Raw genomic sequence first — 15,868 nt, 5'->3', positions numbered from 1 at the left:
TTATCTCAATAGATGCAGAAAAAGCCTTTGACAAAATACAACACTTATTCCTATTGAAAACACTGGAGAATACAGGAATAAATGGAGCCTTCCTTAAAATAATAAGTAGTATCTACCTAAAACCATCAAGCAAACCTCATATGTACTGGGGACAAGCTAGACTTTTCCAGTCAGACTGGAGGTGAAACAAGGATATCCATTATCACCACTGTTATTCAATATGGTACTAGAAATGTTAGCTTTAGCAATAAGAGAAGAAAAAGAAATTGAAGGAACTAGAATAGGCAAAAAAGAAACTGAGTGATCACTCTTTGCAGATGATAACGATGATATACTTACAGAATCCTAGGGAATCAAGTAAAAAATTACTTGAAATAAAAAACAACTGTGGCAAAGTTCCAGGATACAAAATAAACCCACATAAATCATCTGCATTTCTATATATTACTACCAAATCCCAACAGCAAGAGATAGAAAGAGAAATCCCATTTAAAGTTACAGTAGACACCATAAAATGTCTGGCAGTCTACCTGCCAAAACAAACCCAGGGACTATATGAACACAATTAAAAAACACTTTTCTCGCCAAAGAGACACTGGAGTAGTTTGCCATTTCCTTCTCCAGCTCATCTTATAGATGAGGAAACTGAGGTAAACAGGGTTAAGTGACTTGTCCAGGGTCTGAAGCCACATTTGAACTCAGGAATTCTATCCACTGTGCCACCTACTTTCAAAAGGGTAGAAAACAGTGAGAGTTCATACAAATATAATCTATTAAAAGCAATACTGGGGATAAAAACCACCTTGCTTTAGCTCACTTCAATCCAGAGTTGTACAGAATCTACAAACTAATACAGGCATTCTCCCTAAATTCATTACCACAAAAGCTCCTGATTAAAATTTGAAAAGTATTTATAGCAGCACTCTATGTAGTTGCCAAAAACTGGAAGTCAAGGGGATGTCCATCAATTGGGGAATGGCTGAATAAATTATGGTATATGAATGTAATGGAGTACTATTGTGCCATAAGAAATGATGAACAAGAAGACTTCAGAGAGGCCTGGAAGGACTTATATGACCTGATGCTGAGTGAAAGGAGCAGAACCAGGAGAACTTTATGCACAGCAACAACCACAGTGTGTGAGAGTTTTTTCTGGTAGACTTAGATTTTTGTAATAACACAAGAACTTCTGAAAAAAAAAAAAATCCCAATGGTGGACCTCAAGGTAAAATGCCTTCCACACTCAGAGAGAGAAATATGGAAGTCACTCACATAATGTAGCAGATCATGTTTGTGTATGTGTATCTGTTTGTGTATCATGTTCTGATTTGTTATACGGATTCTTTCATTTATCTTAGTCTGACTACATAGCATGACTATAGTGAAAATATACTCAATAGGAAAGTTTATGTAGAATCTATACAGAATTGTATGCAGTCGTGGGGAGGGAGGGAGGTAGTGGGGGGTGGGTGGGGAGGGATAAAATCGCAATTGTATGGCAATGATTGTTAAACATTAAAAAAATAAAAAAATTAATAAAAAAAAAAAAAAAAAAATTTGAAAAGGATAAAAACTATCTTACATCTTCATTCAGATCTGCGATCAATATAAGAATGAATAATATTATTTATTGATAATGATGAAACATTAAATTAATATTTTTTCTCCAAAGATGTTTATTTGGTGAAGGGAATAGGTACAAATAATTACCTAATATTTAAACTTTTGCATAATTATTAATTTTGTCTTTCAGATAGGAAACGGGAATATTTAAAATGAATGAGAGATAATTGTGTTTTCTTTTTACAAGTAAAAATGAAACAAAGAGCTAATGTTTAGTTTGAGGTATTGTTTGCAAAGTCAAGTACCAAATAAATTTTCATCCCTCTGGCATATGTAACAAAGACAACCTTTCTAAGAAACTATCAAAGCGAAGAGTGGAAATTCAATCCTTAATTTGAAATAACTGGAGAAACTTGATAGAAAATAAACCATTTAAATATGCACTTCAAATGTAATGTACTCCACTTCCCAATGCCTGGTGTTCCTATAGTTCTACCTTTGCTACTTTGCTATTTTAGCTCAAAGCTTTAAAAATATACCATGGTAGAATATGAAATACAGAAAAGATATGCCTGAAATCAACTAGAAGTAGTAAATAATACATATCTATATTCTAAAAATATGGATTTAAATTGCACAATTTTTATAAAGTAGCTAGCTGATGAAAAAGGAAGGCAAGTTACCTACAGTATGTGCAGTGGAAAGGACTTTGGCTTAGGAGCCATGAGACCTGGGTTCTAGTTTGGGTTTTCTCTGAACTTCAGCAAGTCAGTCCCTTTACATTAATAAATGCTCATGGCTGCAAGGTCCTTTTCCATTTCAAAATCCTAAAGATTCCCTCACTTTCTGAGTATACCCCTAAGCCAAGCTACCGAATAATCCTCAGTTCTGTGCTAAAGGATAGATGCCAGACATAAGTCAGCCGAATGACCGAGATTTCCAATTTCTCCAGACACACAGCTCAATCTACAAATTTTCTAAAGGCAGTAACAGACTTCTCCCACAGTATTTAAGAGGAAAGAAATGGAGGATCAATTACTTGAAACTTCCTCATCTCTATAGCACACTACAGGCACATTCTGAAAGGGAACACCCTGTCTTTTATAAACTAAGTGCTGACAGTCACTCTGATCTGATTGCTACTTAACCCAGAAGCTGTTCAAACATTGGCTTTAATTATGTCACACCATGCTTAAGTTCCATCGAGCTATATTGAGGAACACTTGACTTCCTTATCTCCTCTAGCATAAAAGTTACCCAGTCTCATGACTGCAGCTGTGCACTGTGACTACTAGAAGGAACCATCAAGGTTGAAAATGTTAGAAAAGAATCCATTGGGCTTATTGTTAACATGAGGGCAGGTGATTCACTTAAAAGATCACCAGAAAGATAAAACCATCTCAAGGGAGCCAACTTTAACTACTGAACCAGACCATCAGTTCAGCTTCTCTAAGCAATCTCATACCAAAACATAGAATGAGGATACCCTAACGTTTTTTGTATTGAATGCATGCTTTTTCCGAAGTGAAGGATAGTGCTACATGCAAACTCTGATGTTGGCATACATTTCTGGGGCTTTTAGCTTCCATCAAGTCAAGTTAACCCCCAGAAATTCAAAATGAGATAAATTTTTTGGTGAATAAAAATAGATGTCCATAGCTTTTGACCATTTTTGTCCATCTCTTTCTCCTTCTCTTGTACCTGCTTAACCAGAAGTTCAGAACTAATTCTAAATACCAGATTGACTTCCTTTTAATTCTCTATAAAGTACGGCTAAAGTCAATTGGAATATTCATGGGACATTACCTTTACCATCTGAATATTCACTGAAGTTGAATTATTTTGAGTCAATACTGAATTAATGAACTAGGAGTTACTGTACACATGATTCTACTGTCCTCCCTCCAAAACTACCTTGTATTTAACTACTTTGGACATACTTGTACTGATGAACTTTATATTTATGACATAAATGTTTGTTTTGTAAGGACTGTCTTCCCAATTAGAATGTGAGTACTCCTTGTAAGGAGGGATTGTTTGCATGCTTCATATTTCCATTCTCATACTTTTCAAATAAAGTGGTGAGAAAGTGAGTTAAGCCTAATCAGTGAGAAAACACGCAAATAATGATATACAAACAAGCTGTGTACAGGATAAATTGGAAATAATTCATGGATGGTAAGGACTAGAATTAAGGGGGACAAGGAAAGACTTTTTGTAAAAGGTGGGACTTGAAGGAAGCCACAAAGCAGAGATAAGGAAGGAAAATATTCCAGGTATGGGGCACAGTCAGTGAAAATGTCCTGAGTCAAGAAATGGAGTGCCTTTTTTAGAAGAATAGCAATCAGGAGGAACCAATTCAAGAAACCAGTATCATTGGAGAGCAGGTACTAGAGTGGGAAGGTTTAAGAAGACAGGAAAGGCTTTAAGAGCCAGTCTATTATATTCATAAAAGGACTTCAAAGTCACACAGCCAAGGTGCCTCTATACAGGCAGATAAAAGGTACTGTGGTTAGAATGCTGGACTTGGCATCCAGAAGACATGAGTTCAAATTCTGTTTCAGTCACTGAGTAGCTGTTGAGTGACAAGTTCACAGTCACATGGGGTAAGTATCAAAGTTAAAATTTGAATGCAGGTCCTCTGACTCCAGTACCAGTGCTCTTGGCAAAATTCAAGTTCCAGATCTGACACTACCTGTTTCACCCTGAACATCTTATAACCTCTCTGGGACCTAATTTCTCTTCTGTAATAAAGAAATAAATGTCAAATTCCCTTCAAAATCTCAAATCTTCCGATCCTATTAGATTCATAGTCAACCAATAACCTAACATATGCCAGGTGCTGAAGGTACAAACAAAAGGCAAAAAAAGAATCTGGTTTCAAGGCATTCAATCTAATGGGGGAAGAGAAGTGAACTACATACAAACAAGATACGAGTTTTGGGTTTTTTTTCTAAAAATCATAAGTCCTAATCTTTAGGGAAGTCTTTTGGGTAAAGAGATAATGAAAACTGAGTAGTGGTGAATGTATGATTATTAGAAACTTCAAGAAACAACAGAAGAAAAGCAAACCAAGTACAGGGGACTGGGAAAGGCTGCTTCTAGGTGTGATTTTTGCAGGAATGAGTGCAGGCAAGCCAGTAGGGAAAGAATTTCAAGCAGTGAAAATACTCAATTTGAAGAAGGCACATGTAACTGGCTGAGGAACAGAAGGAAGGCCAATATCACTGGATCATGAGTCCCAGGGTACAAGAGGGTAAATTCAGTATTAGAAGACTAGAAAGAATTACATTCAGTTCAACAGATATCTAAGTGTTGCTAATCCAGGTCAAATAAGTGGTCTAAAAAGAATATTGGCTTATTCATAATAAAGTATGAGTGCAAAGATGAAGTTCACATGAGATGAATTTGCAACAGAAAAGATACAGTTTACACTCTATCATACCTCCTTTCTCACATACGTGGAACTTTAAATAGTAACCCTATCTTTTCTCCAGATGCTCATGGCCCTATGCACATTATTCTGTTCCTTATCTGTACAGAACTCAGGTGAAGTGATACGAATGCTACAGTTTTACTCAAAAAAAAAAAAAGGCAAGAAAATGAAGGATAGTGTAAGTGACTCACCTAGGCTTACAAATTTCATTGGGCCTCCTAATGCTTAATCAAACAATCTCTCCATTTAACATCCTGCCTTTCACCTCCCACTGCACAATTCCCAATGTTTAGATTGCCAGCTGTTGCCTAACATGATTCCAAAAGTTTGGAGGACTTGTACCTTCTACACCATCTTCCTCCTAGTAGGAAGACTGAAAACTTAGTTTCCTTTTCAGCTGTCAGTCTGTAGGATTTATTTACTGTTGCTAAGTGTCAGGTTGCTAGGTCAGTGGGTGGCATTTTGTTTTTAAAATGCCATCCTCTCCTATCCTGGCCTACCTCTTTAACCTCTCTGGCAGGTTTCTTTTTTAAGGTCATTCTTTCATCTTAATTGCATAAAGCCTGAAAGTCAAAAGTTACGAGTAAGTATTATGTAAATAAAAGTATCAGGAGTCGTGCCATTTATTGATGGTACAAGTTATGAGTTCCACTGGGATGAGAGCTAACAGTACCGAGCTCAAGAGATCTAGCCTCTATTTCCAGCTCACCTTCCCACTGACTTAATGGCTAAGTAAGTTATTTATCTCTCTGGGAATATCTCCACGAGGAGGATTACACCCAATACCTTTATCTAATTTAACAGGATATTATGGGGCTTTACAAAGTACCTAATAAATATCTGGAAAATGTGATGATGAAAGCTCTCATACAGCATATAGCATTATGATGACAATCATACTAGTTAATATTCTCAATGTAAAGAACATTGATAATATTTATATGCCCAGGTAGAAGCGTATACATTATCTATGAGTTTTGGTTTCAGTTTTTTTTTTTTTTTTCAAAAAATTGTAAGTCAATCTTTAGGGAAGTCATCTGGGTGAGAAGATAACGAAAACTGAGTAGTGGCAAACGTACAATTATTAGAAACTTAAATGAAGTAATGAAAAATATTGACAACGGGTGCTTTTCACCCCCAAGATATGCCACAACTGGCTATCTAACCTTAGAGAACCTTTTTATTACTCTGTGCTTTGATCAGAGAGCTAAATGGACTCATGTCATCTGACTTAAAAAAAAACTGCACCTCATTCCAAAGAATTTCCTTTAAAGTTAAAGCAGTTTCAAGTTTCATCCTATTTTATGCTGAAAAGGTGACTGGAAGGGACTCTTTTTTTTCTCCCATGCGATATAGTCCAGGATACCTGTGTCTAATTTAAAAAAAACAAAACAGTTCCGGTTCTTACCCTTCGGACCCAGATGATCTCCAGCTCATAGAGAGGTTCATAGAGAGATCTCATTAATGATGGAAGGAATCAGATCTAAGCAAGTCTGAGGTCTCAAGGTGAAGATAATGACACATTTCTTCTCCAACAGTCATTCCCAACATAAACACAAGCACAACAAATTATATGACTACAGAAAAATTAGCTGCTACTTTTATTTAAAAGAATATACAAGTTCATCACAAAGAAAAAAACAAAAAAGTCTCCCAGAAAAACACATAACACACATATCTAACACCTGGATCTTTTCCTGCTTCTCCTGCAATATCCACAACCAATTCTCCTTTGGGTTTTTCCCTGATCCTTCCTATTAACATTTTTTCCCTTTGTCCTTTTCCTTTCTGTATCTTCCCTCTCAGAGAACTTCTTCCAGCTCACAGCTTTATGTGTAGATACTCCCAAAGTTGTTCTTAGACTCATAAAGCTCAGCTCTCTCCCCTAAGCCCAAGGCCCCTACATCCAAATACATATCAAACATTTCCCTTTGAATTTAACATCAGTAGAACCCTTCATATATTGTCACACAATTCATTAACATACTGATTAGTTTTTCTGAATTGCTTTTTTTAAGTTCTTTCTTTTTCATTCTATTATTAGGGATGGTTTTCTGAGTAGAGGTATATATTGGGAGATGAAGGAGCTATGAGAACAACAGATAATAATAAAAATAATTTTTTAAAAATATTACATCATCACCTGCAAGTTAACCTCTCTAAAACCATATTCAGCAGCTCCTTCCGAAATCCCTCCCAACAATTCTATTTCTGCAACTGCTTCAGTCTGGGAAAACAGGTTTTCCAGGCTAATCTTTGTCAGACAGTCTCTGTTTGCCCTAAACATTCCAAACTTTCTCCTGCCTGGCACCATCCCTCCCATTTCTGAACCTAGGAGACCAGAAACAATCGTCTCTGATCCAGGCTCTCTGACTGGCACCTCCTTTCCTGTGGCACGACGACTCTGGTCCTCCCTATTAGACACTTAGAACTCTTCAGTGCCTATGAGTGGCCAGGATATGACTTAGTGATTAAGTGACCACTAACTCAGGAGTCTCACCCTTTAAGCTGTCAAAAGTTCAGTGGAGTGGTGTGTAAAATTGGAGCCTCTCACAAGACCATCCTGGATGCCCTCCTCTAGACATGGGCTCAAGGTGATCTGGCATTACATTCCTCTCCTGACTTTTCACATACAGCTCTGTCACTTGCTGAGTTCTTTTCAGGCTATGCATCAACTGTCCTTCTATTTGGAGAGCAAATATGGGCCGTGGCTTTTCTTTTGATTTCCCATCTCCATGCTACCAGCCTCAGGTGTTTCCAGTCTACCACAGAGATAGACAGACAGATATATAATTTATTAGGTATTTACCATGCTCCAGGTACTTGTGCCAGGCACTAGGGATAAATAAATAAGGAAGCAAAACAGTCCCTGATTTTGAGGAGCTTACATTCTAAAGGGGGGCGGGGGGAGAGACAACAAATAAGGAAAAAGGAGAAAATGGGGAGGGGAAGAGAAAGTAATGTGTGTAGATGATAAGGAATTGTACTGGAAGCCTGATCCAAGCAAAATAACATGAAAGCCACCTTTCAGTGACCAATGTCCAAGGGAAGAAGGCCACAAGGTTCAGAGGTGGGGTGATGGTCAGAACAGAAATAGGGCACGATGGAGGTGGTTGGGGTGTTATCATTTTTGACATGTCCTTCTCTATCACTCCTTATACATGATCCATCCTTAAGTTCTACCTAGTCTTTCTTTAAAGTGGCTCTGACACAGAGAACTAAGTCAAATTTATAAGGTTAAGAGCCATTCTCCAAATAACAAAAGGTCAAGGAAATGAACAGGAAGGTTTCAGAAGAAGAAATCCAAGCTAACAACAATCATATGCTCTAAATAATTAAACAAATACAAATTAAAACAACTCTGAGGTACTAACTTATACCCATCAGATATGCAAAGGTATCCAAACAAGTAAAATGATAGCTGCCAGAGGGGCAGTAAGAAAACAGGTACATTAATGTACTGGAGTTGTGAGCTGGTTCAGCCATTGGGGAAAGCAAACTGGAACTATGTCCAAAAAGTTATTTAACTGTACATACTTTTTGACTCAGTGATACCATACTAGGTCTATGCCCCAAAGACATCAAAGAAAGAGGAAAAGGGCCCATATATACAAAATATTTATATACTGGTGGAAAAGATTTGGGAAGTGAATGGAAAATTATGATATGTGAATGTGATAGAATACTATTGTGCTGTAAGAATTAATGAAGGGGAAACTTTCAGAGAAACTTGGGAAGACATATGTGAACAGACAGACATAAGGTGAAATAAGCAGAACCAGGAGGATAACTTATACAATGATAATAATATTGCAAAGACAAATAACTATGAAAGCCTTAGGAACTCTGACCAACACAATAACCAACCACAGTTTCAAACAATTTATGATGAAACATGCTTCCTATTTCCAGAGAAAGGTGATGGGCTCAGAGGGCAGATTTAGGCTTTTTTTTCTTTTGGATACGGTTAATGAGGGAATTTGTCCTGCTTGATTATACATATTTGTAATGGGTTTTGTTTTTCATGCTTTCTCAATAGGAGTCAAGGGAAAAGTAAGAGGGAAAGAATTCAGAAGAAAAAATAAAACTGAATTTTTAAAAAGTTGAGCAGAAACACTCAGAAACTGATCTCTTTTCTCAGATATTATTGTCTGAGTTACAATGTTGCTTTTCATACGTTAGCTGCATTGATGGTTGCGTCTGACCAAACCTGCAATTAAAAAATGCATGGTAGTTGTGACAAATTCTCTCCTCATCTAGCTCAAACAAAAAGTTCAATTTTTAAGACAAACTTCCAGATAAAACCTAATCTTTCCTCATTAGGTGCACAATCAAATTCAGCTAATTTCAGGGCTACCCGTAAGGGAAAAAAAGGTTTTAGCTCATTATTATTTTCTTAAACTTTTTACAAAAGAAAACAAAAAGTCTCTTGCCTTTGGATCCACACTTTCCATCTTTCATTTCAATTGCTACCAATGACTAGTATGGTCCTTTCCATTAATGTGGTCCTTTATCACCTAACAGCAATACCATTTTATGTTTAATTTGTGGCTCCAACTTTCAAAGGTTCCAACATACATGTCTCCTAGGTCTTCATTTTGTCTTCCAGGAGCTTTCCTCCTGTAATAAGAATATTCCTTCTCTATTCCCAAATAATTACAGAAATAGATCCAATCTTACAGAAAATTTCTACCTTTCCTTCACTTTTGCTCTGCCTCAACATATGCAGCAAAAGTTGAAGCTTTTAGTAAAATAGATGTCTCTGTCTAATCAGAAAGGTGATATTTTCTAAACCAACCTTTCAAATAGATATTTTGCCTCCTAGCAGCTAACTCATATATAATGCTTTATTTAAAAGAGCTCTTCAGAACCAATTTTCTAATGCTTTTATATCCCAACCAGAACAAAAAATTTAAGAAAATCTAATAAAGCTTTTAAACACACTAAATGTAATTTTATGACTAGCAATCAATGAGTTGAAACTCTACTGTTAATTAGTTATATGTTATTGGCAAAGTATTTTTAGGCCCCAATTTCTTTGTAGAATAAGATGACTGGCCTATGTGATCTCTAAGGACTCTTGTAGGGCTAAAATTCTATGAATCCATAACATCTGGATTATTACAGTAGTTTCCTACTGGCTCCTGATTCTAGTCACTCTCTCTACATCTCCCTTTACATTGCTAAAACATCATTTTCATCAAGTCATCCATCAAGTGAAAACCTTCAATAACTTCCCACTACTCACACAATTGGCCAAGATTGCTCAGCCTTCCATTTGAAATGCTTCAAGATCCAGCTCATCTGTAGCCATTCTTATCACCTACGCATCCTGACCATACAGCGTGATTCCAGCCAAACCAAATCCTTGCCATGTTCCACACTCCTATCATGCTGGTTTGCTTTGCTACGTGGCTCCCTCCTTTTCTTATCTAAATCCTCCCCCAAAGCATTTTTGACTCACTTCAAATTCCCCTCGACTTACCTTTCATGGGGAACATCTGTACAACTCAATCTAACAGTTCACTCATGGCAGCACTCACTCTTACCACTGTGAACTTCCCCAATCTAAAGCACGTACCTTTCCTTGCCTTGATCCTATTAGCTTCTGTCCAACTCTTACCAATATTGTGACACCATCTAGTGGTGAAACATCATTTGATTTGACAATAACCATACATAAGCAACAGAGGGAGGGAAGGGGTAGGAATTCTGCTTCTTTACAAAAATACAGCAGCTAAAGAACAGGGACTCACTACCTAACAGCATTCGCACGTTATTCAGCTGTTCAACATATGTGCTTCTAGTACCCTCAGAGACAAGCTCCAGTGGGTCCTGGATATATTAAGGCAGTCCTATTTATGGAGTGCTCAATTTATTCCTGTTGAATTCAATTTAGTTAAATTTGAGTCATATTGTTTGTGTAGATGGTAAAAAACACAAATTTAAACATTAAATGATGAATAAGAAATTTATATACTATAAAATAATTGTTTTAAAAGATTATTAATTGAAATGTTTCACTTTATGAAATTGAACGCTCTCATAAAACTTCTATAGACAATATAAAATTAAAAGAAAACTTTTGTTCTACTTACATATAATGGAGCTTGTTGTGGATTAAGTTTCATGACCCAGAACACTGAAAAATATAACAAAAAAGGCAAGTTAGGATAAAATGAATGTTTATTGACAAAAAGAATGCTAAAATGCTAAAACAAATACAATTGAATGGAATCAAGTTTAAAACCATAGATCTGAAGGGGATTTTGATATTTTTTTCAATAAACTTAAAGAAAGACTGGTACAATGAGGGGAAAGAGAGGGATAAAGACAAAAAAACAAAACTTCTTGCCTGCAAGAAGCTTACATTCCGCTAGAGAGATGAGACGTGAAATGACCAGTACATAAGTTAAATAAGTATAATACAAGGTGAGAAATGAAAGAAACAAAGAACAAATATCAAGGTGCTATAGGAAAACACATTTATAGAAAGAAAGTAATTGGGCTAGTGATCCCTTCCAGTTTAAATCCTAGGATACTAAGATTCTATTTGCTGGAAAAAAAAACTTAGGCCTGTGGGATCAAAGCTCAATCAAGAGAAACAAAGGTGCAAATTGGGGACAGGACTGACCGTGCTGGGGTGGCGAGTCAGTCATTCAGAACCTAAATGCAAAATGTCTGGGTTTTGACCAGTATTCATTAGAGTAAAGTCTCCACATTCAAAGAGCTTCACAGACACATCAACTTCATGATTTTGAGCTAGCAAGCAAGTTCTTTTGAGGTTCTAAATGTTCTTCTCTAGAGGAATCTTAAGGGAGTCCAAAGGTAGAGGAAAGGCTGCTGCTGTTCCCTTTTCCATATTACCCACTGAACCTAGGATTAGGGTTTCTCACAAGAAGTCCTTGAAAAATATCCAGGTAGGAGATGCAATAATCACTCCCTGCCCTTTGCCAGACTACAAAGGAGAAGGGATCTGAGTGTTAGTAACAGAAACAATTTGTATCATTTGCCTAACTGAAGGTATTAAGAGAAGCAGCTCCCTCACACAGAGGGCAAAGACCACCAAAATGCTAGATGCACACCCGTGAGCAGGTCACTTAGCCTCTATCAGCCTCATAATACACATGCACTTCTTCCCTCACGGGGCTGTTGGAAGCAAAGCACGGTGAAAGCTTTAAGACACTAAAGGAGCCGACACGATCACACACTGCTCAGCGGGGCTTGTTGCTCTCCTATCATTTCATTCTTTCCTTCAGGAATGAGACCTTGAAGTTTTCTCCATTCAAGGTCCTGATCAGGATCTCCTCTTCCAAGAAGTCTTTCCAGAGCCTGCTCAAGTGAGATGAATGCCACTCTCCTCAGATTTTTTAAGTCTATACTGTACTTATTTGTGTACCGGTTGTTTGGCCTTTGATTTCCCTCATGGTAGCTCACACTCTCCTGGAAAGCCTCCTTGGAGGCTCTGTCATTTTAGCCACCAAGCCTCACCTTTCATAATAACCTTATGATAAAAGTGTCTTTTCCCAGTGCTCCCTCTCACTCTGCTTTATCGTGAGTTTCCTTGCCTAGTGAACGACTTCATCTATCCATTCCTTCAATTCTTTTGCATTTGATATGCTATTTAGCTATTGCTAAAATCCTATTGTAAAACTATACTTAAAATAAATAAGGCAGCTAGTTAGCACAGAGGACAAAGTGATGGTCTTGGTGTCTTGAAGACCGACCCAAGTTCAAATCCAGCCAACGACACTTATTAGTTACATGACCTGAGCAAGTTATTTGACCTAGGTCAGCCTCTGGTTCCTCACAGCCCCTCTGCATCCCAAGGCTGTTGTGAGCATCAAACAGGATAAGATTTGGGAAAGCACTTTGCAAGCCCTAAAGCACTAGATGCTAGCCGCTGCTACTATTGTTATTGTTAAAGTTGGAATAAAGTGAAGGAAATTCAGGAGCAGACTCCAAGCTTAGGGTATTAAAGTATCTGCTACCAATTGAAACAAAAAGAACCCAAGTGTTTCCGGTACCCACCAAGCACGTTTGATTGAAAAGTAAAGCACATCATGCCTACCGGTTTTTTAATCAGCTTTTGAAGTCCTGTTCAGACTTGCCAAGGCTGCACAGATGAAAGAACATGTAACTTCATAGGAGGAAAATAAAACTGCCTCACCTACTGAAGCATTCACATTATCACATAAGCTGAAGAAATCTGTGAAGATGCCCAAAGGAATTAGCATGTTTATAATAATTTAAGATTAAAGAGAGTTTATAAGAAAAAGTCAGAGACTACTCTCTACCATATGGAGAATACCAGCCCCTACAGTGAATGGGGTTGTTTGGTAGATGAACCACACAGATGAAGGTCAAAATCTCTCTTAATAGCCACAAAGTAACCTGGTTGAAAAAAACAGCCATTAAACACAATAAAACATTTTATTCAATAAAGAAGCATATCTAAAACTCAAGACAGAACCCAATGCTCTATGTATATTAAATACGATTACAAAACATCTATCTCATTTGGTCAAGAGGGCGGCACAATCTTAAGCTGGTTTTCGGAAGATGAGTGGAATGGTCTGAAATAACAAAGGCAGTGGCCACATAAAACTTCTGAACATGGACTGCTTCCTTCAGGTTCTACAGTGGAAGCCAACTCCTGGGAACAGGGTCAATTTCAACAGCCTGCCTGGCCTCCTAAACAGCATGCACTGCATCACAGGTCTATAGAGGACTTCACAACACAGCCCTGTAAGCCTAAAAGAAGTGGAAGAACTAGAGTCACCTAAACACGGCTGATGTGCTATTGGAAATCCTGCTATGCATATAAGCCGGGTTCACTAATAAATGAGTTATAAGAGGAAGTGATTATAATTAATAGTTGTTTTAGCATTTAAAGAGCCCTAACTAAAGAATCTTCCCCAAGTGCTACAAACCTCGTCAGGCTTTAACTTGATTATTTTTGCTAATTAGGCGCTAAACTCGCTTTTGAACTGCAGGATGACTGCAAATGCCCTCAGGAGTTTCAAAATTCAGGGTCCTGAGGCAACACCTGGTTATCCCCATCCCATATGAAGTTCCCATAATAAAATAAACAACAGAATTGTCAAAACCAATAAAGCATAAGATAATTCACAAACTACTACCACTGACTGATGCAAACAAGCTTTAATACCCAGAAATTAGTTATTGCCAAGTTACTCACTAATCTCATTAAGCATGCTAAAACCCTCAGGGTAGGAATTGTGTCTTAAGTCCTACCCTAGTCCTGCATTATATCTAAGTCTTCCCGTCACTGGATGACTTTGAATAAGTCATTAGCAAGCTGGAACTATTTTTTCCTGCATTTTTTTCCATCAGTATAAAATAATAAATTGTATGTGTGTGAGTAAAATAAAATTTCTGTATTTTTTCTCTTCATAAAATAAAGGGTACTAGTAACACATGACACAAAAGCACTGCAAAGACTATCTTTATTTCAGAAGCTGTGAGGAAAAGAAAACAAAGCATTAAAATTGGGATGCTTTTATAAAACTCCACTAAAATCTATTGCTTATTAACCTGATACTGAAGTTCTAAAAGTTCATATAAAAAACTTAAGGAGTAATTAGGTGATTTATAATAAACTGTTTATTTTATCCAACAGTTCAATTTTATTTAATCTGCTATTCTGATAAGGAATAGCCTACATTAGTGAATGTACATCTTTATAATGATGATACATTTTATTTTGTTCTGATCCAGAGTATGAGTTCAAAAGGAAAGAACTAACTTGTAGTTTTGCAGCAATCATTTCAGTCAGATGAAAGTTATGTCTCATGGCTGATTTAAAAGTAAAAGTCTTTTTTAAGTAAAGGTTTTAAATTTGATTTTAAATTTAAAGTAAAAATTTTAAATTTTCCACCTAAAAAATGATAAAGACTCTTGAGAAGATGGGGAGTGTGGAGATGAAAACTGAAGGAAAAGGTATCTCTAGCATCTTGGTTTTTACTTTCAGCTTTGCTCAGTATCAGAGCTTGAAACAATGCGAAGCCATCTTTGTGTGCGCAGGCAGTCTAAGGGTTAGAGGCATCTAAATTCCTGGAACTGGAAAGAAGACATGGGGGAAGAGATGTGACCTCCAAAGGTCTGTCAAGTGGAAGAATGAATAGACATGCCCTGTTTGGCCCCAAAACCACAGAACTTAAGTACATACAATAAATAAAGGCTGAAATGATGCAAATTTAGACTTGATATAAAGAAAAACTTATTAGAGTGATCCAAAATTAGACTGGGCTGCCTTTCCCATCTCTACAGGTCTTCAAGAAAAGGTTAGATGTAGGAGACAGAGGATATTATTATTCAAGTGACCTTATTCAAGTAGGATGGCCTCAGAAATCTACCTCCAAAGTGGGTTGAGAGGCAGCAGTGCAAAGGAAATGATGGGTTGAATCTGGAGTGGAAGGACAGGAGTTCAGATACCAGCTCTGCTACTCCCCATGTGACTGTGGGCAAATCACTTAGCATCCCCCATCTGCTTATCTGGAAAAAAAGCAAACCAACAAGCAGACTGGACCAGATCCCTCCTGAGACATCCTCTGCTAACATCTATATCCTCATAATTCCTTCCAATTCCATTTTAAATCTAAAAAAGGGAGGGGGAAAAAGTTTCCATTGGGCCAAGAAGATTTTTTAAATGAACAAATTATAATTTTAAAGATTTGAAAATATAATTTTGTACATGTAGAGTTTGAGTTCTCTATCATAATCATCACGATTAGGAGAGCAGAAAAGTTTTTAGTAATTTGGGCAGGGGAATGACAGTTTTCTTATGTTTAGAGTAAAACTAATCTATGCATTTTAGGACCTGTCTTTTGGAGAACACAGGGGCTA

The 15,868-nt window shown here is 37.1% G+C and overlaps 1 protein-coding gene across 1 annotated transcript in view; it reads right to left on the bottom strand.

Moving 5' to 3' along the window:
* Positions 1–15,868, bottom strand: part of LOC140509754 (A-kinase anchor protein 13-like) — a 133,941-nt gene that overhangs the window by 104,102 nt on the left and 13,971 nt on the right. The window contains exon 2 of the mRNA XM_072617615.1: positions 11,098–11,141. Within this exon, the coding sequence (XP_072473716.1) occupies positions 11,098–11,141 (44 nt within the window). The remainder of the gene's footprint in view (positions 1–11,097; positions 11,142–15,868) is intronic.

The sequence above is a fragment of the Notamacropus eugenii genome, chromosome 1 (assembly GCF_028372415.1).
Source record: "Notamacropus eugenii isolate mMacEug1 chromosome 1, mMacEug1.pri_v2, whole genome shotgun sequence".
Lineage (NCBI taxonomy): Eukaryota > Metazoa > Chordata > Mammalia > Diprotodontia > Macropodidae > Notamacropus > Notamacropus eugenii.
This window is presented reverse-complemented; position numbering and strand designations above follow the sequence as displayed.